Source organism: Ahaetulla prasina, chromosome 1, assembly GCF_028640845.1.
Source record: "Ahaetulla prasina isolate Xishuangbanna chromosome 1, ASM2864084v1, whole genome shotgun sequence".
Classification (NCBI taxonomy): Eukaryota; Metazoa; Chordata; class Lepidosauria; order Squamata; family Colubridae; genus Ahaetulla; species Ahaetulla prasina.
Genome location: NC_080539.1, coordinates 33,393,847 through 33,420,166, shown reverse-complemented (window position 1 = coordinate 33,420,166; position 26,320 = coordinate 33,393,847). Strand labels below are relative to the sequence as shown.

The following is a 26,320-nucleotide window of genomic DNA, read 5'->3' as shown; positions in this document are numbered from 1 at the left end:
CTGGTTACGTCTCGGTTGGATTACTGCAATGCTCTCTACATGGGGCTGCCCTTGAGGTGCACTTGGAGGCTGCAGTTAGTCCAGAATGCGGCTGCGGGAGTATTAACGGGAGCCGCTTGTGGCTCCCACGTAACATCACTGCTCCGTAGTCTGCACTGGCTTCCTGTGGTCTTTCGGGTGCGCTTCAAGATTTTGGTTACCACCTTTAAAGCGCTCCATGGCTTAGGACCCGGGTACTTACGAGACCGCCTGCTGTTACCCTATGCCTCCCACCGACCCGTATGCTCTCACAGAGAGGGTCTCCTCAGGGTGCCGTCCGCCAAACAGTGTCGGCTGGCGACCCCCAGGAGTAGGGCCTTCTCTGTGGGAGCATCAACGCTCTGGAATGAACTTCCCCCTGGCCTACGTCAAGTACCTGATCTTCGGACCTTCTGTCGTGAGCTAAAAACACACTTATTTATTCAAGCGGGACTGGCATAATAGTTTTGATTTTAAATTGGGGTTTTATTAATATTTTTTAATTTTAAATTTAAATTTAAATTTTTAAATTATCAGCCTTTGTAATTTGCTATGTTTTTAATTGTTGGTTTTAATTGTATATATCTTGTTTTTTATCTTTGGCTGTACACCGCCCTGAGTCCTTTGGGAGAAGGGCGGTATAAAAATTTGATAAATAAAATAAATAAAATAAATAAAATAAGGCCAAGTGCTTATTTCAGGGTTCAAAAAAATATAAGGGAAAATATAAGGGAAACACACTATATATTTATAATTATATAATTTAAATATATATATATTTCTGAAAACTTCTAACGTGGTGCACTTCTAACATGATGCACAACTCAAAGCAGTAGGCAGATGAATATTTCATAAATGAAAATATCTTTCATAAAATACATTAAAATTATTGAACTTATTTGTATCTTGTCTTGTTGTATGTACACTTGCTTTTTTATGACTATTATCTGTTTGGGATTTAGAACAAGTTATAATTCTAAATGTTAGATAGGCAGTACATTAATTTAAGACCTAATTATAATTAGACAATTGCCCAAATCTTCAGAATTTCTTCAGCTAACCAGAGTAAAGTATCAGCCACATTGGCTTTCTAATTGCTCAATATAAATTACCAGACAACAGCATTAGTTTGGTCTTCCATTCTGATAAGCAGCACGCTATACAAAAGCTGGCAAATACTGTAGAAGAATCCATCTTGCTTCCTTTAAACATTTTTAACTAGAACAGAGTAGTTGCCTGTTAACTTACCATTTGAAAAGGAAATGGCAATTTCGCCCATTTTTTAATTTCAATTCCTTAAAAAGAAGCCAAAATAATAATAATCCCACAAGATTTTCTTCTCTGGTTCTAGAAGGGGGACAACTTACTCAGGTTCCTGCAGAATTTTAAGAGAAAGAATGGCTTAATGAATGTCAATGGTGAAACGTTGAATTCACCATTGAATTGAAGAAAATTAATCATTTTCAGAAGAAAAAAAAATCCATGGTTTAAACTGTTAGGTTGATTTACATGGTTTACTAGCTAGCTCAGTAGGTGCCTAGTCTTTTTTTAAACATCAACCCACCGGTATAACCACATAAGTCATTTCTCCCCACTGCCATCCTAATACACTGCATTATAATCTCTGCCATCCTTAGCCAGAAGAATTAATGGTTGAGAATAATCTAATTCTTCTAATTCAGAAGTCAACAAGTTCGCCTGCCTGACTGTTTCTCATTATATGTTATACTTATTTGAATTCCTAAATTCAAGTACCTCATTTGAAGAAAAGGCAGCAGACAAAGAACCCGCCGACACTCTTTATAAAGAATTGCGAAAGTAGAGCGATCTCCAAACCCAGGGAAAGCCTGGAAATTATTTTCGGAAATGTTGTGGCGAATGAATGTATACTATTCCCACCACCACTTCGCTTTGGGTTCTGTGTCTCCTTCTGAAGCTGCTGAGACGACCGGACTGGCCAGCCGGGACTCTATCTGTCCCTCACGGGGGAGGAATTCATGAAGGAGGCCTACTTGCCTGACGGGCCTACTAAAAAGTCACTACAGTCACTTCAGCAGTGGACCGAAGGCTCGCCTCAAATGGATTCAAAACTCCCGCCGCCTAGCAACGACACACCGCACTCGGAAGTGACGTCATCCGGACGCCGGGGAGAGACTTTTCCTTCTTCCCGAAATGACTTGCGAATGAGTCTCCCAGGTCCAGGCGCTCTATCTCAGCTGGCCGTTTTTTCTTTTTTTACATTCCGTACAACAAGATGGCGAACCCCTAGTCCTGAGATTGTACCCTTGTACGGAAAAGGGGCGGCTCCCTTCGTTTATCTTTTCCCAGAGTTCCTTTAAGGAACCACCCTATTTCCGGTTTGAGGATGGCGGCGGCGGGGCGCTCTTTGGTGCAATACGTGGTGCTGAGGGGCGATTTGCTTCGCGAGCCTTTCTCGTGGCCTTTGGGGGCCTCGGTGGCTCAGGCCTGCCACGCGGCTTTGGCCGTGGTCCACGCGTACTACGAGCATCCAGACACCGCGGCTTATCTAGCCCAGGATGGCAGCATGAGGACCGTGGTGCTGGAGGTGAGCGTTAACTAATCGCCTTTCTCGACCTTGGCAAGTTGAAGATGGGGGGACTTCAGCTCCCGGAATTCTGGGAGTTGAAGTCCACCCACCTTCAACTTGTCAAGCTTGAGAAACACTAACCCAGGGGTCTGCAAACTTGGCTCTTTTAAGACTTGTAGACTTCAACTCCCAGAGTTCCTCAGCCAGCAAAGCTTCACTAACCCAACCGACAGGACGACTCCCCTTGGGTGGGCTTTGCTGATTGGCAGGCACAGAGAACTGGGGTCTTTGGATAGGCGTTTCATTAGAGCGCAGACAGAACCTTAAAATCCAGCCCTGCAAAACTGGTGGTATCGATGCTACTGTATGGTTGTTGTTAGCTGTGAAATTGTGTCCGACTCATCGCGATTCCATGGACAACTTTCCTCCAGGTCTTCCTATCCTCTACCATCCTCTGGAGTCCATTTAAGCTCACACCTACTACTTCAGTGACTCCATCCAACCACCTCCTTCTCTGTCGTCCCCTTCTTCTTTTGCCCTCAATCTTTCCCAGCATCTTCTCCAGTGAGTCCTTCTTTCTCATTAGGTGGCCAAAATATTTGAGTTTCATCTGGCCTTTTAAAGAGCAGTCAGGATTGAGCTCCTCTAGGACTGACCGGTTTGATCGCCTTGCAGTCCAAGGGACTCGCAGGAGTCTTCTCCAGCCCCAAAGTTCAAAGGCCTCAATTCTTTGGCGCTCAGCCTTTCTTATGGTCCAACTTTCACAGCCATACATTGCAACTGGGAAAACCATAGTCTTGACTATACACACTTTTGTTGGCAATAAAAAACGAGTAAGGATAAGAAACCCAGTATTTAAAAGGTTTCTGGAAACTTAGTTTTCGCCAAACTGATGCTAAAACCTATATTCGTTATTGCTTCTCCCCAGTTTCAACTGTTTGGGAAAGGGAAGGTCCTACGTTAGTCTTGAAAGTGCCAGGAAGATGCAGTGACATCTGCAATTTCTTCCCAAATGCAGTGTATCTCTATGCATCACAGCACAATATTAAGACATAGAAGTCAATGCATTTGTATGGACTGGGTCTTCGTTGTTAGTGCATTTAGATTTGCGGTTGTTTCTGTTTTAGCAAGCCTAAAGGGGTGCTGCTGTTCTGGAGAGCTATTACTGTACTTGAAAGGGTTTCTGCCCAGTCAGACTACTGATCTGTTTTTCTAAAATGGGCTTTAACTGTAAACAGGAGTAGTGAGAGCACCAATGGAAATGCAATCCAATTATTGAATAAATACATAGATTTTTGGCCATGACGTTCTGGAATCTAACAGATCGGTTTGGAATGCAAAAGAATTTCCCCCCCCCCCATTTTCTGTAAAAATAATACTTTGTGAATTAAGTGATTCCAATCAGCAAAGCTGCGCACAGGAGATTGGACAGTTGGATCTAAGCCTTTGCGTTGTAGCACTGATTATATCCAAGTGATGGAGGAAAGGAATGGACAGATAAATGATTCTACCTTTAATGCATATTCTGCTCCAAGAGCTCATGAGAGATAGATATGTGTGTGTACAAAACACTTGCTAAACCATTAAGATACAGTGACATCTGCAATTTCTTCCCAATTACAGCATATCTTTATGCATCACAGCGCAACATTAAGACATAGAATTCAGTGCATTTGTATGGACTAGATCTTCGTTTTAAGTGCATTTAGATTTGTGGGTATTACCATCTCTGATCATTATCTTCAAAACAGCAGTTTTTACAGTTTACTACAAAAGGTACAATTGATGCTTTTTGCTGTTTTCAGTTAAGCAAATAATTTTTGGGGTTGCTGGTCATTGTAGTTTTAGCAAGACAGAGGTTATCAATGAGTGCTATAGCAATCTTTAATTCTATATTAGACTGAGATTATTTTCTTTTTCTTCTTAGGCTCCAGATGAGTGTGCCTTGAGTACATTAGCAGAGAGACTGCAACAGAATGGCATTGATCATAAAGTCTGGATAGAACAACCAGAAAACATAGCTACTTGCATTGCCCTTCGTCCCTACCAGAAAGAACATGTACATAAGCATCTAAAGAATTTCAAACTCTTGAAATGATCCTTTCCTTCTGTAGCCATGGACATTTGACCAGATAAAAGTATACTTCCCTTGGTTTTTTTCACAGCCTCCCTTTGCAATATAGTAATTGTGAGATGCAAGAATTTACTTCAATCAGAGTATTTCATAAAGATGTAAAATAATGGGATTGATACCATTAGGAGGCAAGGTATCTCATGGTGTGGCATAAGACAATTTTCTCAATTTAAGAGGAAACATTGGGTGCCTTAATATTATTAAAGAGGGGATTCAGGATATTAACCTGCCCGAGTTGCTTTATTGGTGAGATGGATGGTATATAAATTTAATAAATAAGTCATTGTTCTTGGGATTTGATTGCTTATTCAGATACATTTACATTAGGAAATAATATTTGGGGTAGCAACATATTGTAGTTTCTTTTATCTGCGCTAATAATACTATAGTGGTAGTTCAAAGATTCAGAAAGAACCCTTCTGAGCTTTTAGAAAGCTTTTGACAAAATCTCACTAAAAACATAAAATTCATGAATAAAGATGGGATCTCTTATGAACAGTGTTACCCGTGTTAGGAAAATAACTTAAATAATCTGAGATCTGCATTTTTAAATTTATTTACAAATATGGAGTTAGGGTTGAGCAGTGATAACATCAGGATGATAGAAATAAAAAGGAATTTCAAAGCGCTCCAAAGTGACATCTCTATGTATAGGGGAATGTGAACAGAATGTGAAGTATGGTTCAATTTAGCAAGGTATAATACTGTAAAAGTGTGCTATGCACTGAAGGCGAACAATGGGATATCCAGGATAAGCAGAGGAAAAGAATTCCTTTGCTTGATATATAATAAAAGTATGGAATTTTCTTTCACAAACTGATGGTGATGGTCTTCAACTCTCAAGTCTAATTTTGAAAAGGAATTAGGTAAACTCATGGAGAATCTATAACACTGCATGACATATTTGCTTGTAATTTAATCATCTGAAATCGATTAAATCAATTTTGTATATTTGCATCCATAAAATCCATAAAACCAGATCCATAAAACCGGATCTCTTCATTCAACATACTACATTCAACAGAGATCCATAAAACGGGATCTCTTCATTCAACATACGAGGCTAAAATGTCATTGGGTACCATTCATTATTCAATCTATTATATAAATGCAGCCAGTGGCCTCTGTTCGTAAGTTTTTTGCTGCTGCCTGTATCAGTAGTGACATAATTTGTAAATACCAGTTGCTGGGAAGCAATAGGGAAAAAAATCTTATCTAAGTCTTTCTTGTAGACTTAGTCTTAACTTTGATTGGTTATTATGGGAAGAATGCTGGTGGATTGGTAAATTTGTAGTCTAATATTGCTCTTCTAGATCAGAGGAGTTGTCTGTTTAAATTAATCTGGCTGGTAATGGGTCCTTCTGGATACTTGAACAGAAGACAGCTACCATATTGAATTGTTCCCTTCAACATGTAGGCTGAATTTTTACAACTCATTGATTCATAATTTTGTGAATTACATTTTAGCCCAAAGTATGGGAAGCAGGAGCAGGTAACTAATTCTATGTACTGTAAAGCAAAAAAATATTTCTGCAAAAACTTAATGGTATGTAATTTATTTAAGACAGTTATTTTGATTTTATATTGTATAACCCAAGTGAATGTATTGAATAATGCACTGTAAAAGTTCCGTATTGAAATCACAATCTGTGTGTGTTGAAATATTAGCCTCCTGGTGAAAAATATGGCTTTATTATCACTGTGGTTTGAGGCTTCTTTCACAGCCACTCATTGGTTACTAGGATTGGCTAATCAATGGCTGAAAAACAATTAAGGAGATATATGTGTAAACTTGGATGAATTAAACTGAAGTGATAATGCTTAGTTTCCAATTCTGTGATACTGTGAATGACAATAGAAGAGCCAATACATACCTCCAAAAGTGGAGATATAATTACATTATGTGTAAGAGATCACTACCACCTCTACGAAAATGCATAAAACCAAGGATGAAAGCCTCCTAGAATGCATGCGGGTCAATATATATATATAAAAAGAATGACATAGGCCATCCAACCCAGAAGAAAAAATAGATGAATTTTTGCTAAATAGTTAACAAAGGTATGTAGGAAACTCGCCAAGTAGTAATGAGGGACTTAACCCTGACATCAACTGGGAGACAAACTGCATCAAGTGGGAGATTGAACAAGTTCCTGCCAAAACTAATTGATAACTTTGTCATTTAAAAGATAGAGGAGGGAACTAGAAGGACAGCCATACTGGGCCCAATTCTTACTAACAGAAAATAAATTATAGAAGGGGTTAAATTGCAGGAATATTGGGGGAGAGTGACCATTGGAATTCAACAGTGCAGACACAAGCAAACCTAGACTCTAAAGGAATTTATTTCAACAAACTTAGAGCTTGGAAAGGATTCCATGGATGAAAATTTTAAAAGGGAAAACAAGAATCTTGGCAAACTGAAAAATATGATGATAAAAACCCAGTCCAGCTCAATACCACTGAAAAAAAAATCCAAGAAGAAACCACAGTTGCACAAAGAACTCTGATGATACACTGAAAGACAAAAAGTAATGAAAAGAGAGAGACAACAAAGACAAAATACCACCGTATAGCCCAAATCTGCAAAGATGAAGTCAGGAGAACAGGCTCAGAATGAACTAAGACTTGTAACATATGTCTACATCAGTGGTGGGATTAAAATTTTTTTACTACCGGTTCTGTGGGAGTGGCATGGCTTGGTGGGTGTGGCTTGGTGGGTATGGCAGGGGAAGGATACTGTGAAATCTCCATTTCCTCCCCAATCCAGGGGAAGGTTACTGTAAAATCCCCATTTCCTCCCGATCAGCTGGAACTCGGGAGGCAGAGAAGAGATGGGGATGGGGATGGGGCCAGTCAGAGGTATTTACCGGTTCTCCGAACTACTCAAAATTTCCATTACCAGTTCTCCAGAACTGGTCAGAACCTACTGAATACCACCTCTGCTCTACATAAAAAAAAGTTTCAACATATAAAAAATAAGTAAGTCAAACAATCCATCCACTTATGGGAGAAGGTGGCAAGGAAGTGACAGGCAGCAGGGGTAAAGGAGAGCTGCTTAATTCTTTTTTTGCATCTGTCTTCATAGGAAAAAAATAGCCCAACCTACAAAAAACAGAACCTTAAAAGACAGACTAAGAATTCAGATTAAAATACTGGTACTCAAGAAAATGGTAAAAGAACACTTGTCCACTTAGATGAGTTCAAATCACTAGGATCTTATGGATTATATTCCAGAGTTGTAAAAGAGCTGGTAGACATGATCTTGGAACCATTGAACTATCTCTTTCAAAGATCCTGGAGCACTGGAGAACTACCAGAGGACTGGAAAAGCATTGATGGAGTTTCCATCTTCCAAAAAAAAAAAAAAGGGGGGGGGGGCAACCAGATCCAGGAAACTACAGACCAATCAGCCTGACATCAATATCTAGGAAGATCTTGGAAGATAAGAAAGATAATCAGGCAACAAATCTGCAAACACCTAAAAGCAAGCCAAGTCATAAACAGAAGCCAACATGGGTTTATCAAAAATAGATCATGCTGTGACTAAGTGATTAAATCAGTAAACCAGTGAAATGGTGTGGACATAGTATACTTGGATTTCAATAAGGCATTTGACAAAGTAGACCACAACCTACCTCTTGTTAAGCTAGAAAAATGTGGGATAGATAGCATCACTACCAAATGAATTTGTAACTGGCTGACAAACTGCACTCAACATGTCCTTAATGAAACTATATCTACATGGAAGGAAGTAACCAATGGGGTACCCCAAGGTTCTGTCTTAGGCCTAGTTCATTATCTTCATAAACAATTTAGATGACGGAATAAAAGAGGAATCATCACATTTGCAGACGACGACACACTGACAGGAATAGCCAACGCCTCAGAAGATAGGCTTAAGATCCAGATGGATCTCAAAAGACATGAACACTGAGTCCTATCTAACAAAATGAAATTCTGTGAATTTAAGCATAAAACCCAAATGTACAGGTAGAAATTAGGTGAAACTTTGCTCAATAGCAGTAACTGTATAAGGAATCTTGGAGTCCTAGTGGACAGTCACTAAAATATGAGCCCACAGTTTGTGCCAGCAGCCAAAAAAACCAATGGAATCCTAGGCTACTTTAATGAAGGGCTAGAATTAAGATCACATGGAGTGTTAGTACTGCTTTATAAAGTCTTGGTAAGACTACACTTGGAATACTGCATCCAGTTTTGGTTGTGATAAAAAAAGATGTCGAGACTCCAGAAAGAGTGCAGAGAAGAGCAACAGAGATGATTAAAGGATTGAGACTAAAAGATATGAAGAACAATGGCAGGAATTGAGTATGTCTAGTTTAGTAAAAAGAATGACATGATAGTGTTACAATATTTGAGGGGCTGCCACAAAGAAGAGGGGATCAATCTACTATCCAAAGACACAGAAGGCAAGACAAGAAGCAATGTTTGGAAAACAATCAAGGAGAGAAGCAATCTAGAACTAAGGAGAAATTTCTTGACGGAACAATTAACCAGTGGAACAGTTTGCCTTCAGAAGTTGTGAGTGCTCCAACACTGGAGGCTTTTAAAAAGACACTGGACAGACATTTGTCTGAAATGATATACAGTCTGCTTGGGGCTGGGGGTTGGATTAGAAGACTTCCAAGGTCCCTCCCAACTTCTGTTATTCTGTTAAATTGGCCTGGTTGGAAGCAATTCCTAAAGCAAGGCCCAGCTAATTATTAGCCTCTTTCAGTTGGGATACAGGGAAATTTACTAAAAAAAAAAAAAAGTCAAGTCTCTTTCAATTTGCATAACTGCAACATGGTTGGCATACAAATAAATAAATAAATAATCTTGCGTTCTCCCAGTTACAAGGACGCATGTATGTTTAATCAATCAGAATAGAGCTGGAAGGGACCTTGGAGGTCTTCTGGTCCAACGCCCGGCTGAAACAGGAGGCCCTATACCAGTGATGGCTAACCTTTTCTGGATCGAGTGCCCAAAGCGTGCGTGCATTCATGCATGAGCCCAAAACCCCAAAATGCAATATGCGCGCAGCCTGGTACTTGCACCCCACCCCCGTGCAGGCATGTGTGCCACCTGTGCATGCGCGCTACCCTGCGCAGGTGCACCTGCACCTGCACACAGCCCCTGCATGTGCCCCGTCCCGTGAATGCACACGCCCCCCGCACGCCCCCCCCCCATTAATTTTTCTTCATTGTTAGAACATTTCCCCTTAATTCCAGGTTGCTTCTCTCCTTGATTAGTTTCTATCCATTGTTTCGTCTTGCCTTCTGGTGCTTAGGAAAACAAGTTGACCCCCCTCTTCTTTGTGGCAGCCTTTCAAATACTGGAATAGTGCTATTATCCAATATCTTCTTAAAAACTTCGTGTTGAAGCATTCACAACTTCTGGAGGCAAGTTGTTCCACTTATGTCAGGAAATTTCTCCTTAGTTCTAGGTTGCTTCTGTCCTTATTAGTTTCCACCCGTTGTTTCTTGTCCTGCCCTCAGGTGCTTTGGAGAATAGCTTGACTCCCTCTTCTTTGTGGCAACTCCTCAAATACTATTGTGTCACCTCTAGTCCTTTTATCTAGACTAGCTTGCAACCGTTCTTCATATGTTTTAGTCTCCAGTCTTTTAATCATTTTAGCTGCCCTTCTCTGCACTATTTTCAAAGTCTTAACATCTTTTTATAATGAAATGACTAAAACAGGATGCAGGTGTGGTCTTACTAAGGTTTTATAAAGTGGTACTAATACTTCATGTGATTTTGATTCAATGCCTGTTTATACAACCAAGGATTGTTGCTATTTTTTGAGATTTTTTTTTCAATCTTTCAATTTCTTGATATTCTGTCCAAGTACTAACTAGACCTAATCTTGCTTGGCATTTTAAAGATCAGTCAAAATTTGTCTAAGTGCTGTACGGTGCTACAGTATTGAGGCATGTTCAGTGGAATAAATGTATTTAATCCTTTCTTGATATTACATCTTGAATCCTTCGGGAGAAGGGCGGTATAAAAATCTAATAAATAAATAAATAAATCTTGACGCTGGTTGATTTCTGTAAAACTAAACCTTTGCATGATTAGAGTGGCAAGAGAGCACGTTGGATTATGGTATTTAGTTCAAGTCTGAGCAGTGAACCTTCTCTCTCCTAGTTTTTATTTTTTTTAAATCCACATGGAGAGAAAATCCACTTAGAGAAAATCTGAACCATAATCTAGGGCAGATCTCCGCATCTTAGAGATACCTTGAACTGTTGTTAGTCACTTGCTGAGCAAGCTCTCTTTATTACCATCCCCTTCTTCTCATGATGCCAGACTGTCCAAAACGTAAGTCCCCACCTTCTTTTCTAAGCAATAATGCAACATCAGCCATTAGGTTTGTCTCTTTGTGTTTTAAACTCTTGCAAATTCATTTAACAAAAGCTACACAGTTTTATTTTCACACATCAACAAAATTTCAGAAAGAGAGAAAAGAAAGAAATCCCCCACCCCTTCCAAAAGCAATGCTATTTAAGAGCAATCCCCAACTAAAAAGAGAAAGAAACCAATTTATACAAGAAGTCTGAGCTATTTACATTAAAAGGCCTGAGAGGGAAAAAGTATTAACTTGTCTCCCATTCCACAGAGATGCGCCTTTTTATTATAATCATAATCCATATTATTTTAAATAGTTTTAAGCTACCTTGGCTGTTAAACAGAATCAAAACAAGTGCTGACTGCTCAATTTGAATCACTTTTTTGTAAAAAAAAAATCTACAATAGTGGCCAGAACTACAACTTGAACTTCTGCTGCACTTCCTCCATTTCATTTTTGACAAGAATTGTCTGTGGCCCAGTGTCTCTCTTACAAATCCCATGGAAATGGGTGGGATGCACTTGGTGCATTGCTTTTGGAGCCACTTCCTCCTCTCCCTCTAAAAATAATTGCAATTATCCCCCAAATGGATTTACATGTTTTATTTTCAACAATTATATTAGTTTTCATAAGAACTCCCACTTGATTTGTTGTTCATATACTACAAAGGCCTCTTTGTCACTAAGGAGGCTGTCTATTTACCAGCATAAAACATGAAAAAAAAACAGTGGGGCAAAATATTTATTATTATTAATATTAATATTATTAATATCATTTTTCTTTAAAACTGACAAACTCACAATTGCTAAGAAAAGCACAAACGAATTGGGGGGCAAGCAGTGAGCGAGGGCATACATCTTTAAGAACAGCTAAGGAACATCCCTTCCCAAAGAAGAGATGAGCGTGCACAATTATTTGCCCATTCCTGCTTTACTGAAGATGCAAATCAGTGACAGATCCAGCTGAAACTGAGACTTCAACCCCTTCTTTTCCTCCACCTGACAGCCACATGCCTTCCATTTTGCTCTCCCACCCCCACCCTTAACCCCACTAGTAATGTCCTTCTGGGAAAAGAAGCCAGCAACTGATTATAAAAATAAGGATAATCTGTAAAATTTGGCTCAACGGTTCTGTCTTGTCACTTTGCTGAAATCCATCTTTGTTTAAAAAAACCAAACGGGGAGGAGGGATTTTTTTTTCCTGCTCCATATACTATAAGAGCTGAAGAATGGCTGCAAGTTTTTGAGATACCAAAAATCTCAGAAAAATATATAATATACATATATATTTATATATATATATTTATATATCCGTATGTCATTATTTAAATTTCACATTCCTTTGAAAAGCGGGTTATTCAGTCAGTAGCTGCTGAAGAAGACTTTTCTGCTGGGCTTGTGGGGTCTGAGAGGCTGTGCTGCCTTTCTGTGTATCCACGGAGCCAGGCTGGTTCAGGTAAGGGTCTCCGCCCACCAAGTTGACCGTACACTGCACATCAGCAAACACCTGGACCTGCTGGACCTGCCAGGACACAAAAGAGACTGTTAGCCAAGCATGGGAAAAGGCCCCCGGGCAGATGGACTGGGTACTACGGTGAAGTGGAAACTCACTAGAGAATTCCTCTAGTCTGTAGTCACCACAGAGAAGGGCTCTTCTGTCTTCTTGCCCTACAAAAAGAAAACCGCTGCACTCATTTGGATCAGAGCTAGGTAAAAGTTCACATCTTCTTGCATTCAAGACAAGATGGGTTACCCTGGAGGTTCCAGGTTTGGGGGGGGCGTGGCGCACGGGGGAAGAGGAGGACAATATGGGGTAGCCTTTTCTTCAAGACCGAGTTTGGTCTAGTGGAAGGGTCAGCAACCTGTGGCTCTGGGGCCGCATGTGGCTCTTTCATTCCTCTGCTGTGGCTCCCTGTCATTGGTTGGCTCCATAATTTGATAGGGCTTTCCATTAGGACAGGTAGAGGAAAAAAGATGCCATGCTAGGAGGAGACTCTATGGTGGGAGAACTGGATTTCCAGTTGGCAGAGGAAAAAGGATGCTGTGCTAGGAGGAGACTCTATGGTGGGAGAACTGGACTTCCAGTTGGCTCCAGAATTGAATGGGGGGCTCCTGTTTGGGACCTTTGTGGCTCTTTGAGTGTTTAAGGTTGCCGACCCCTGGTCTAGTAGTTAAGGCAGAGGTCTTCAAACTTGGCAGCTTTAAGACTTGTGGACTTCAACTCCCAGAATTCTCCAGCCAGCACAGCTATGCTATGCTGGGAGTTAAAGTCCATAAGTCTTAAAACTGCCAAGTTTGAAGACCTCTTGGGTTAAGGCATCAGGCTAGAAATCAGGAGACTGAATTCTAGTCCGTCCTTAGGCATGAAAGCCAGCTGGCTGAATTTGGGCCAGACACTTTCTCTTAGCCCAATTCACCTCACATGGTGGTTGTGGGGAAAATAGGAAGAAGAAGGAGTATTAGATATGTTTGCCACTTTGAGTTATTTATAAAACTATCAAAGGCAGGATAAAATATTGAAAAAAATAGTCAAAGCTGCAGAATGATTATGAATGCATGCATGCAGAACCCAGGAACTAGCCACCAATATTAGGAATCCTGAACAGTATGGGGAAATGGTGCCAAAAAGTAGTAGCTGGTAATATAGCGGAGTGTATGACATTAAAAGAAATGGACTCAGAATGCTGTAACATTTAAAAATAAAATTTCATTGTTATTTAAATCTGTTGTTAAGTAAGCTCTTACTTCAGATGTGTAAATTATGCATGTCCTGGAAACTGTATACATGAGTATAAACATATTCTTAGCATGCATTTAGCACAGAGTACAAATTGTTTCAATTAAAGTACCTTAATAAATTTTATAACAAACCTGAACAGTAGGCCAATATATTTGCATTCAGACTAACCTACGGTTCCTAATATGTTTATACCTGGAACTTGGTTCAGAATACAAGAAGAATATTTATTTATCACTAAGCTTGCTTATGTACACAAACTTATGCAAATTTGTTTTAGCAGGCTATTTATCAACTTCCCTGTAAAAAAGCCTACAAATGCAAATGTCTCCAAAGTAAATTTAATTTTTAAATAGATATGCTTTCTATTGAATTTTTATTGCAAACCACTTCAAGAAGTTAGATAGGAAGCAGTTCACATACATTTCGGGTAAATCAGTGTATACACTGCCTCACTGTATGCATGTCATTTCTGTTCCAAAGTCAGTGTGAACATCCACGTTGTTGAAATTCTGTTTTCACTGCAAGAAAACATTAAAGGCTAAAAACTGACACCTATTTTAAAAATTAACATTTCCAGCTGGAGCTAAGCACAGAGCATCTGCTTGAAATACAACCTACCCATCAAATTGCAACTGGCCAAGAAGGGTACCCTGCAATGCAGTAGTGGGTTTCAAATCCCAGCGCTCCTGATTTGCTATTGGTAGCGCACGGGTGCACTTGCTTTGTGAGCGTGCAACGCTTCTGCACATGTGCATCTGCATGCACAAAGCGTCTGGGTGGAGCCTCCCACCACTACTGGTTTGCCCGAACCGGGGCAAACCAGGAGCAACCCACCACTGCCACAATGAACCCTCCCAAGATGTTAGTGATAAAACATTAGAGGCAGGTTTTCTTGGCTGCTTCCACTCCATTATGGAATGGCCTAAAATCTATTTTGGATTTTATGACATGATTTGTGGGATTATTGTGTTTTATTGTTTACATAGTGCAGTATCCTCTTCCTCTCAAGAGCCTTGAAAGCCTCTCAGCATTTAATAAAATATCTCCCCAACTGGTGCTTCCTATATATACTGAATTATAATTCCCATCTTTGTTAAGTGTATGCCAATTTGATAGAGCACCAAGTTAGGAATTATTATATTTTATATAGTACTGATAAAAGTAGCAAGCAGTAATGGATGGAAGCTCATTGAGGGAGATCCAACCTGGAAGAAATTTCCTGACAGAGAATGAGAATGATGAATCAATGGAACAATTTGCTCTCAGAATAGTGGGTACTCCATTGCTGGAGGTTTTCAAGGAAAGATTGGACAACCATTTGTCTGGGATTGTATAAAATCTGCTGTCTTGGAGGGGCTGGATTAGAAGACCTCCAAGGTCCCCTTTATGATTCTATGATTTGAAGTGCTTCTCAATTTATAGGTGCACCTGAATATGAAGCCTGCATAATTTGGATTGAGATCCTGGTCATAAATCTCACAGATCCATATGTCTATACAAGTATTATTCCTCATAGGTTGAAACTCTGGCAAAGCTAGTCAATCAAACAAAAAACCTTTGGGATTATTATTATTATTATTATTATTATTATTATTATTATTATTATTATTATTGTTGTTGTTGTTGTTGTTGTTGTTGTTGTTGTTGTTACTATTATTATTATTACTATTACTACTACTACTACTACTATTACTATTACTATGATTATAGTAGTTGCAGTTATCACATGGCATTTTACTTTGACACCCTACCCATTTGCTACAGATGGGTTTAGAAGCACTGATCCTTTGCATAAAGAATAAGCAGGTAATATAATAAACATTAATATTCAAGTTTACCATTTTTCATCCATTATTGAAATACAGAACAGTTTCAGGGACTCAGAAATAGTTTTTCTAATTTGAAAGTGGGTCTTCGCTTTCCTTAAGCTTTAGTGAAGAATCTTCATGTGTTTGAAACAGGGATATGCTAAGGTAATGGCTAGATTCCTACAATGTGCTATATACCAAAATCAAATTCATTTTATTATGTTACAATTGGTATGCGAAACCAAACATTGATTATAAAATAGCATGCTTTTATGCATTGGGAAAATGAGACTATGTCATTTGTTGTGCAATCTGTGCACATCTCTGCTATTCCAAGTAAAATGAAGAAACACATATTTAAATATTGAGTTCTTGAAAGGACTTCAAATTGCATATAATAAAGCTAGTATCTTAAATGCTTCAAACAGTCTTGATGAAGGACTAATTAACTCAGCAGATTGTATTGAATCTCGCTAGGTAATAACGGTATCGGATAACCATTGCTTACACCAGGTTTTTCCAACCTAGTGCCATATCTTCTAATGAGAATAGGGGGCTGTCTTACATTGTTTTTAAGCCACAAAAGAACTCTCAAAAACCCTTCTGTGAAAAAAATCCCACTCCTAAGAAATGGCAGTTAGTCAGATCAGGTCCATGAAAAAATAAGTTTAAAATATTTGGATTATTCAGTCATTTAAAATATGAAGGCAAGAACTGGATTTAACATAGTCAATTTATATTGGAATATGACTTCCAATAAATTAGCATTCAAAGCTCTGATCATTTTCATTCCATTTTATATCTGACATTTTGCCCCCCCTCTTTTTTTAAAAAAAATGAAGCAGCAGCTAGATTTTTTAGGTTCATATCAGTTTGGTTGTTCTAAAACAAACTGCTTTCTCTGTTCTAATGCTGAAAGAAAGCCGAGGAAGAAAGACTGTTTGGGGACGTAAAAAGAAGTTCTTGTTTTCCTTTTCGTCAAATGTAGGTGATGTTGTGGAAGTGCTCAAATGGTAATTTCGGATTCATAATAGACTAGATGAAGGCTAATAAAGAGAAATGCAAATCTTGGCAGAATTGAACTTACTGTTGGTCAACAGAACATCTACCTTGTAAATTGGGATGTGTTTCCCTCCTGCATTAAGGAACAATTTACAACTTGAAGATGCCACCTGTTGCTCTGATTATGCTTGCAGTGATTTTTCATTAGATTTCTCATATATTTTTACCTATTATTTGGATTATTGCATAATGTTGTTTGTTATGATCACCCCTGTAGGAAACTGCACTTAATGTAAAATGGCAGCAGGATTATTAGTGGAGATTGGGCATATGGAGCTAATTCCAGCCTTCAATAGCAAGCAATAATGACTTCCAAGTTTCTGTTCTTTCTGATCTTCCTTGTGACCAAGTCCCCCTGCTCAGATATTTAGATTGTCTCCAGAGACGGTCCTCAGGCTTCTGCAGTGCCTAAGAAGATTATCACTTTCTGTCTTACAGTCCCTTATCTCCGGAATGCTCTCCTTCAATAGGCTGACTTAAGTGTTAATTGTATTTTGGGTTCAGGATGAAAGTTTACAAACTCAAATTTTAAAGTATTATAAAGGAGAATTTTAAGTGGCATTGTTCTTCTAGCTCTTCAGTTTTCTTCATTTATTGCTTTTGCTATTACTGATAAGAATAATTGATTCTAGTGACCTTATAGGAACTGTTGGTCTGCCTGACTCAAGGGTACAGATTCAGTTTTAGCTTTTGCTACTTATAGGTTTTCTGGTATCACATGTTCTGCTAGGAACAATTCTTGTGACCTGATACATCATAAGCCAAATTTATAGCCAACAGATCCTTGAGATTTAGAAAGGGCATGTCTGATTTCACAAAACAGGAAAGAGAAATTCACTGATTACAAAAAATAGCCATAGCACTTGGACTTATATACTGCTTTATAGTGCTTTGCCGCCCTCTCTAAGCAGTTTACTGAGTCAGCATATTGCTCCCAACAATCTGGGCTCTCATTTTACCGACCTCAAAAGGATGGAAGGCTGAGTCAGCCTTGAGCTAGTCAGGATTGAACTCCTGGTAGTGGAATGCAGTGGTAGCCTGCAATACTATATTCTAACCACCACACCACCATGACTCATTAAAAATATTATAAATAAAATCAGTATGCCCCTTTTTGTACATAGAGCAGCTCCAAAGCCATACAGCAGGACAAGGTGCAAAGGAGCTAGCACAGGAATAACTGTCTGAAAAATCAGAAGAATCTCATGGGATAGGCTTTTGCTTTACAAAATCATCTATCAAAGAAATTTTCACTCAACATTAATTGTCAATAAACAAACTGCTTGTCAGTGTGTCCCAATGCCAATCCCAGGATGTATAAAGGATGCCCACTTTCAATCAATGCAATTCCAAGCCAGGCAGCCTTTGGGAAGGTTTTTTTGGAACTGAATTGGCTCTGTTGTTTGTGGGCAGAATCCTACTGCCTCTCTGAGAATATTCTGAGAGGCAGTGCAAGGCAACCATTTTCAATTTTCCCAACAGAGTTCTGCCTTAGGAATGTCTTACTGACCTGTGCTCCATCTGCTTCTGTTTTCAAAAGATCGGAGGAAAGTTGGTTGCAATAAAGGCCGGTGGGTCTGAGAGCTGGGTCGTTTACCTGAATACAACATAAACAAGACAAGAAGTTATCAGCACAAGAGGAGAAATTAGAAATCGTTTAATAGTCTTGTCACAGGAAAAGGGAGATCAATGAAAAGTCAAAATCAAAGCGAGCTGCAGGCATCGTCTCAGGTGACCAATTCACAACAAATATCTATCTTCCCTGGCTTGAGGAAAAGCTTTACATATGGTATCTGGACAGAAAAGGCAAGTTAGGGCAGCGCTTGCTAACTCAACAAAAACAATATTCCTTGATCGGGATTGTTCTGAATGGTTCCCGTTTTAAATACAATCAGCATCTTAGCTTTGAACTTTTTTTAAAAAATTTCTTTTTGTCACAACAGTATACACAAACAAATGTCATAGATAAAACAGCATATCTTGAAGAATATATATATATATATATAATTAAAATTATGCATCAACTATATTAATTGGATATAATGAAGGGAACAATAGGACAGGAACGGTAGGCACTTTTGTATGCCTCATTAAACCGAACACTCTAAGCAGCTTACAAAAACTGTCAAAATACAGCAAAATAATGGAGAGGAAACAGCCTGGAGATCTTTAGAATAACAGAAGCAGAGGGCTGGAGAGGACCTTAAATGTTTTCTAGTCCCAACTCCCCGACCAAGGCAGAAGTTCTTTGTTTTCAAAAGCATTTTGGCTCATTTATTTATTTTTAAATTAAATTTATATGCCATCCATGTCACTCTTGAAGGGATTCTGAGCAGATAAACAACTCAATGGGGGTTAAACATTAAGTATTCCCTCTTGCTGTTTATAGACCTGTGCTGAGTGTGGAAGAGAAGCACACACTGAGTAAATCTGCTGGGCAGATTCTACATTTGCTTTACAAACCTGACAAAGACCAGCAGCACCTTAAATCTTCAAATCTGAAGTTTTGAATTCCTAATGTATAAACTGAATTTTTTGTTACCCTCAGCTTAAGATTTGAAATATGCTACGTGGCAAAATCTGCAAAATCTTAGAACATGTAACATTCATGTCAAATCATCTTGAAATCTACTAAATTCCTCAGCAGAACTGGATCTACTATCTTGAACATCTAAAAACTTTACAGTAATTTCAGATTTCCAAGGCTAAAAAGCAGAATGTGCTAATTTAGACCTATTTACATATTAAATTTAATCCATAACCTCAAGTACCTATATAGCTGCAGTTAGGATTACTTTACTTAGTCTGACCTTGTATCCAGATGACCACTGAATGACAGCAAAGAGATAAAATTCTACCTCCGTCGCAATCTAATAAGTTACCTGAATTTTTGCACCTCAGATATGTAGGTGCAATGAGCAGTAAATGTGGACATTGTTTCCCATTCAGTACATAACAAGTATGTTGCCACTCCCACAACTATTGCTGCTTGGATGGGTTTCTGGAGACCAGCACAATTTTCTGATTTTAGTAGGTGTATCCACCATCTAAGACATCTCCTCCCCAAATGGAACATCTTGTCACCCAAATACAGAAGAGTGTTTAGCCTTTCTTCTGGCTTTCTACTTATTTCCAGTCTCCCAGAAGTTTTCTCCCTGTTGGTGGAGGAGGAAAAATGGCTCCTCTTTTTTGTTCTGTACCTTCACATTGTCACTTTGCAGCTATTTGTCAGACATTTAATTTACAAAAATTCATAGGCTTGACACTGTGATCGTTACTTTTGCTGGCGGTGGGGGGGGGGTGTTTCTCACTGAAAATGAGTTTTGACCTTGAGGCAGACGAAATGTGAGCACTTCAGTGTGATACTCATGTTCTTTATATATATAAAACTGTCAATAATGGAATAACAGAGTTGGAAGGGACTTTGGAGGTGCTCTAGTCCAACCCCCTGCTCAAGCAAGAGATCTTATACCATTTCAGACAAGGGGCTGTCCAGAATTTTCTTAAAAGCATCCAGTGATGGAGTAACCACAACTTCTGAAGGCAAGCCATTCCACTAATTAATTGTTCTCACTGTTAGGAAATTTCTCCTAGTTCTAAGTCGTTTCTCTCTTGATTAGTTTCCATCCATTGCTTTTTGTCTTGCCTTCTGGTGCTTCAGAAAATAGGGTAACCCCGTTCTTTGTGGCAGCCCCTCAAATACTGGAACACTGCTATCATGTCATCCCTAGACTTCTTTTCACTAGATTAGACAAACCCAACTGCAACCGTTCTTTATATGTTTTGGCCTCCAGCCCCCTAATCATCTTTGTTGCTCTTTTCTGCACTCTTTTCAGAGTCTCTACATCTTTTATAATATGGTGATGAAAACTGGATGCAGTATTCCAAGTGTGGTCTAATTAAGGATTAATATATTTTGAGACTTTGGCAAAGTCCACAGGAGAGGAAGGGAGACACATCTGGATACACTGACCTGCTCAGAGCATAGCTGGTTCATGCCAGGCATCTGCAATGAGTTCATTGGCATTTGCCCAGCCATTGGGTTCATATTCTGGGCACTGGCATTTCCTCCGGCCATGGAGACTGTGATGCTCATGTTGTTGTACATTCCCTGCTGAGCTGAGGGGGGCTGAGCCTGACCAGCCTGGCCATATACACTGCATTTGAAAGAATGAGGCACAGGAATTACATACTGGGATGGGCTTCATTTGAAACCAGTTCAATTTCAGAAGCATGTTAAGTTGTACAGCAGACAAATCACACTCCCATATTATTCTCATTCTTTTTGCATGAGTTCAAAAAAGCAAAACTAGTTGGTCCAGCCAAAATAGACTTGCTATGATCTATCTGAAATGAAGATCTAAATAGTTTTCCTACCTTGAATTAATAATAATATTTTAAAAAGAAGAAAGGGAAAAAAAGGAGGCAGGAAAATCATTTGTGAATTGTGTGACACCATTTAGAAATGTTAATAACAGTTATCTGACCAATCCAGCCTAAAAATAGGAGGAATACCAGGAAACCAATAATAAAGTAGATTTAACTATAGTTGATTACAGGTTTCAAGGAACGTCAACCGTGTACTCTGAGGAATGGAACATGAAGGTAGTTCATCAATTTCGTCATCCTCACTACAAACTCTAAGTTGTCTAACTACTGACCAGGCAGGGGTGTCTGGTCAAAAAAATATCAAAAAAAGCTTTGCTAAGAGTTGGTATTCAAAGGTTAAACTATGGAGCATCCGTATTTGAGAATCAGGCTTACTTGTTGTTCCCCATAGTTCCTTGCTGCCAGGTCTTCATATCAGGTGACTGATACCCAGGTGTGGGTGGGGCAGACTGCAGCATGGGGCTCTGAGATGGAGGAATCTGAGGGGACATCAAAGGACTACTAGGGCTGAGTGATGGGGCAAAAGCGGCTTCACCTTGCTGACCCATTCCTGAAATGAAAACAACAACAAAAGGTAATTGGATTAATTCACAGGGTAATGGCAACCACAATATTTTACGCTGTAAACTTGATTTATTTAAATCAGTACTGGATTAAAATTAAAGCTTGATACACAAGCAGCTACCCATTAACAAGAGGTTGAGAGATGCAAGCATTCTGGAGTGGGGTGGAGATGGCGAAGAGATTCATTTAAATCACAAGTAGGCAACTTTTCAAAGAGCTCTATTTTGGCTTTTCAGAGATTTGTCAGTTTTAATTAAATGCAGTTAATTAAATGTACTTTCATGTAAGCCAAATTAAATACAATTCATAAGATTTTATATTTCTCTCTCGTCTCATTTAAGATGATAATATGCTGCATTTTTTGGAATATGTTGCAGTTTTTGGAGTGGGAGAGGGAACCACACACAAGAATTTTGGAATCTATGGGAGCTGTGGTGTTGCAAGTGGTTAGAATGCAGTATTGCAGGTTAACTCTGCCCAAAGTCAGGAGTTTGATCCTGACTGGCTCAAGGTTGACTCAGCCTTCCATCCTTCTAAGGTCAGTAAAATGAGGACCCAGATTGTTGGGGGCAAGATGCTGACTCTGTAAACCGCTTAGAGAGGGCTGTAAAGCTGTATAAGTCTAAGTACTATTGCTACATGTAGCTTCAAATGCCTCTCTTTTAAGACATTTTCTGGACTAGGGGTGTCAAACTTGCAGCCCACAGGCTGGATGCATCATGTGCTGGCCATGCTCACCCCCGGTTTAGTGATACCTACCTCACGTGACAACAACATGACGATGCGAATTTGACACCCCTGATCTGGACAGACTCTTTTATGTGTAGCCAGAAACCTCTGAACATGTCATAGTCCTCACTTTCTGAAGTTGTGTCCACTGACTGAAGTATCGCCTTCTCCCCCATTCAGCAAGTCCCAATGGAGCAAAATTCCCTTAAAAGACTGAGACATACCTGATCCGGAATACTGGAATATGTTCTGTTGCATCTGTGGGTTCATATTGGAGCCAAACTGTCCTCCGACACTTCCCATCATCCCCCTGTTCACAAGGTTGCTACGATTGGCCAATGCCACTTCAGGGTTTGGCGCCAGCTGCGAGAAAGGGCTGGTGGAGGTAGGGGGGTTTCCAGGATTCGTACCATAATTGGGGGGGAAAGGGAATTGTTGAGGGGGACCCTGGGGTAAGCGCCCAGCCGCCAGCTGCACTGGAACCCCAGCTGAGGGAGGAAGATTGTTCCCGAAGCTTTGCTGTTGTCTCATCAGCATGGCTCTCTGCTGCATGAGTTGCCTCTGTCGATGCTGCTGGCTGTAAAGTTCACGGTGACGCTGAGCCAACATCTGTGCATTCAGAGGTGGCTGAGGAGGAGGAGGAGGAAGAGGAAGAAAACACAACAGTGATGGTACTATTCAGGTGAAAAGCCAGACAACCTCCTCAAAAGCTTGGACATTATCAAGTGTTTTTGTTAAGTTCTCACTATTCACACTCCTCAATACCTTGTTTTCCACCATTTCTCACATCTCTTTATGCAAAAGTGCAGAGAAAGGTGAATCAACTGTAGCGATATAGTACAAATTATCTTGTACGTACAAGCAAAAAATAAAAAGTTTAATATGAATCTGTGCTTGCTTTAGGAATGTATGCTTGCATAGAATAATCAAAACAGTGAACCAAGTGAGTCAAACAATAGAAGTTTATATATATTCCTCCAGGGCTATTTTTGTTATTCATTATCACATATTCATTTGTGCACTGTTTAAAACCACTTAATTACCTGGATTTTGCCATAACAGAATAGCAATGGTCCTTAAACACCATGGTTCAAATGGAGGTTTAAGGTATGGAGATAATGTACCTGTGTGCAGGAATTGCTATTATGCTCTGCTCCATGGACACTTATGAAAAGCTACTTTATTATACCATTAGGCTCATTCTAAGCATGGGTTTTTACTATTTAACTATGTATCCATGGAGATTTAATATATTATAGATCTCATCAACTCTTTATGGAGATTGGAATATAAAAAATCAGTAATATCCGCAAACAGCAAGAATGGGAGACCCAAGTCATTAATCAACTCCTCTCATTACTGAAGGAGAAGGAATTTAGCTCCTCTGGTAAAGACGAAAAAATATGAACAATCTGTTGGTTTGTCATTTCACATTCCTGACCCCAGGAGGGATCGCTCTTTTTCCAACTATAATCTGAAGAACTGCAAGCAAATATTCCACCTTTCTGATTTTTAGTGCAGTTGTTAGCTTGAAAAAAAGAGGGATTGGAGAAGCATCAGCTGCTCCTACTTCTGCTTGTCTAGAAGAACACCTGCTGTTGGTCTCTGTCATTATGCTCATTCATTCTTTTATAATCCAATAGTTTATTGCTCTCAAGCTGGTCTCTCCTCCAAGCAGCCTGTTTTGAAAATCTCTCCAAGTTTCTGATCTACCCTGGTGCTCTCCATTTATGTCCAACACAGCTATACTGACTGGGACAAGGGGATAACTCAACACAAGTGGGGAGGAGGGGACTATCAGGTTGCAGAAGTTTGTCCTAAACTTTGCTAATCAGGACACTGGGCTAGGATTGTGCTTTTCAGGAGCAGCCATAGAGATGTTCCTCTGAAATTAGAATGATGGTGACACACCCCCCCTTTTTTTTTTGGCAAATAAACAATACTACATTTGGGCTAACATGTATTATTCTGGTCACTATATTTCAAAAAGAATATCAGAGGTGGAAGAAAGTAACTCAAATAATCAAGAATCTGGAAAACTTCCCTATGAAGTATTGGAGCCCTTAACTAGCAAAAGAAGTAACTTAAATCAAGGGTCCCCAACCCCCGGCTGCAGACTGGCACTAGTCCATGGCCTGTTAGAAACTGGGCCACACAGTTGGAGGTGAGCAGCGGGCAAGCAAAACTGCATGCATGAGCGAGCAAATCTGTGCATGCACACTCATCCCCTCTCCAGTCCATGGAAAAACTGTCTTCCATGAAACCAGTCCCTGGCACCAAAAAGGTTGGGGACCACTGATTTAAATGATACAATAATGATGTAGAAGGTAGAAGCCCCCCCCCCCGCACCTCTGTTATAATTCTAGATCTCTACAGATTCTCTATAAAGCTGAATCACTGGAGATTCACAAGAGGCAAAATGAAATTCTTCCTTACAGAGTGCATAGATAGAGTAGAACAGTATCATTTTCTTCCATACAATAACGTGAATATTTTTTTTGTGGATGGATGGCAGTATTAGGTAAATTCATAGAAAATACATATTGTTGGTTATGTATATGATTTTCAGTACCAAGTGGATAAAAAGGCTCCCAGAATTTACCTGAGGGGTCATCTGCTGCTGCATGCCTGCCCTTATGCTGATACCACCTGGAGGATTCCCTGCAAACTGGTTTAGAATAGCCTGCCGATTTTGGTGTATCATCTAGAGACAAAGAAACAAAGAAGATTTGGTCTCTCTGCAAATTGCACTGGATACCTCACCCATTTCTTTAGTCAACAAAACTTGCAACATAAATCAAGGTCAGCTGACCGTTTGCATAGGTCAAGACTGAGAGACCCACAGCTTTTTGGTTATTATTGATCCAACGCACCCCGTATCTCATTCTATTGCCTACACTAACTTAGATATCTAGGAGTTGTAGGGCAACAATGTCTAATAGCCTTAAAGTTAATTTTTTGATTTTCAGAGCTTCTATAGTGGTGAGAAGAAAGACTGCAGACAGAAGAAGTAAGAGGTATCCATTCTTGTAGGTATTCCACTTTGGTAGCTAAAGATACCAGGTCTTTAGAAAGAGTAATTTATGGAAAGAAAGAAAAAATATCACCTTAGAGGGGGAAGGTAAAATATGAATGCATTTAAAACTGCTGTCAAAAAGATTGGAAGCCGCTTCTTTATAATCGTTTCTTTTTCTGTTTTCTTTTGTGCTTATTCACCATTCTTCCATATTTTATTTCTTTTTTAGTATTTATACTGTTTTGTCTTGTTAAAAATTTATTCAATGAGGGGCGTGGCCATGACCGTGGTGGGGTAAGGACCTTTCCTTCACTTCACAGGGCTTAATAATGAAGATTTATGAGGATTAATGCTGTTTGGAATGCACCGTTATGGATGAAAGTTAATAAATCATGAAGTGGAAGTGTTAATAGCCCAGCAGACTGAATTTAAAACTGGTAGGTCATCTGAAACTGCTTGAATTAAGGAGTTTTTACTGCGTGGGATGACCGAACTGGCAGATACAATGAGTTTGGAATAAACTGCTGTCTTTTGCTTTCCTTATTATAATTATCGTGTTCTGTGTTAAATGCTGAGGCTAAGGAATATCAAAGACTGAATTTGCTAATGAGAAGAATTTTAATTGAAGAGATCGATCTTTTGTGCTGGACTGACTGGCTGACTGGCTGAAGAAGCTTTTATTAGGTGGATAATTTTTTTTTAATTATTTTTCTTTTGAGAGGAAATTAATAGCTTGTTTATATTACAGAAAACAAAAAAAGGACTTTGTTTTGAAGTTCAAGCTGGTTTGTTTTTTTTTTCTCTGCCGACGTGGAGAAAAAATGGCGCTGATTAAGCTGTGAGGTAATTGTGTTTCTTTGTGGAGTGAATATGACTCATAAGTTACTGATAAGCTACTAACGAGTGCAAATAAGCCGTTTCGCTTCAATTAAAAGATTGTCGTCCCTTGATCTTCATCAAGACC

General features: G+C 39.4%; 3 protein-coding genes across 14 annotated transcripts in view; 1 reads left to right on the top strand and 2 right to left on the bottom strand.

The window, feature by feature from the left end:
* The window catches only part of CENPO (centromere protein O), a 31,517-nt gene extending 29,214 nt beyond the window's left edge, over window positions 1-2,303 (bottom strand). For 3 of the 5 annotated variants that reach the window (XM_058164798.1, XM_058164797.1, XM_058164799.1), the window contains exons 1-2: window positions 1,774-2,301; window positions 1,267-1,393 (exon numbers count right to left, since the gene is read on the bottom strand). In XM_058164798.1, coding sequence (XP_058020781.1) covers window positions 1,267-1,297 — 31 coding nt within the window. In that variant the 5' untranslated portion in view covers window positions 1,298-1,393; window positions 1,774-2,301. Of the gene's footprint in view, window positions 1-1,266; window positions 1,394-1,773 lie in introns of all 5 variants that reach the window. The other 2 variants (XM_058164802.1, XM_058164800.1) reach the window with 2 other exon arrangements.
* A 57-nt stretch (window positions 2,304-2,360) lies between these two features.
* Window positions 2,361-6,520, top strand: PTRHD1 (peptidyl-tRNA hydrolase domain containing 1). The gene is made up of 2 exons (XM_058164804.1): window positions 2,361-2,584; window positions 4,494-6,520. Exons 1-2 carry the CDS (start codon window positions 2,384-2,386, stop codon window positions 4,662-4,664), a joined length of 372 nt encoding a protein of 123 aa, XP_058020787.1. The 5' UTR covers window positions 2,361-2,383; the 3' UTR covers window positions 4,665-6,520.
* A 4,917-nt stretch (window positions 6,521-11,437) lies between these two features.
* NCOA1 (nuclear receptor coactivator 1) overlaps window positions 11,438-26,320 on the bottom strand; it is a 323,605-nt gene continuing 308,722 nt past the window's right edge. For 7 of the 8 annotated variants that reach the window (XM_058164793.1, XM_058164789.1, XM_058164787.1 and 4 more), the window contains 6 exons: window positions 24,943-25,044; window positions 22,565-22,967; window positions 21,423-21,597; window positions 20,632-20,815; window positions 18,169-18,255; window positions 11,438-12,570 (listed from right to left, as the gene is read on the bottom strand). In XM_058164793.1, the coding sequence (XP_058020776.1) occupies window positions 12,403-12,570; window positions 18,169-18,255; window positions 20,632-20,815; window positions 21,423-21,597; window positions 22,565-22,967; window positions 24,943-25,044 (1,119 nt within the window). In that variant the 3' untranslated portion in view covers window positions 11,438-12,402. Of the gene's footprint in view, window positions 12,571-12,659; window positions 12,717-18,168; window positions 18,256-20,631; window positions 20,816-21,422; window positions 21,598-22,564; window positions 22,968-24,942; window positions 25,045-26,320 lie in introns of all 8 variants that reach the window. The other variant, XM_058164792.1, reaches the window with a different exon arrangement.

Bases quoted from the DNA above. Each gene is read 5' to 3' on its own strand.
- PTRHD1 (XM_058164804.1), top strand. From the start codon at position 2,384: ATGGCGGCGGCGGGGCGCTCTTTGGTGCAATACGTGGTGCTGAGGGGC. The intron at 2,585-4,493 runs GTGAGCGTTAAC...TTTTCTTCTTAG, and splicing joins TGAGGACCGTGGTGCTGGAG to GCTCCAGATGAGTGTGCCTT.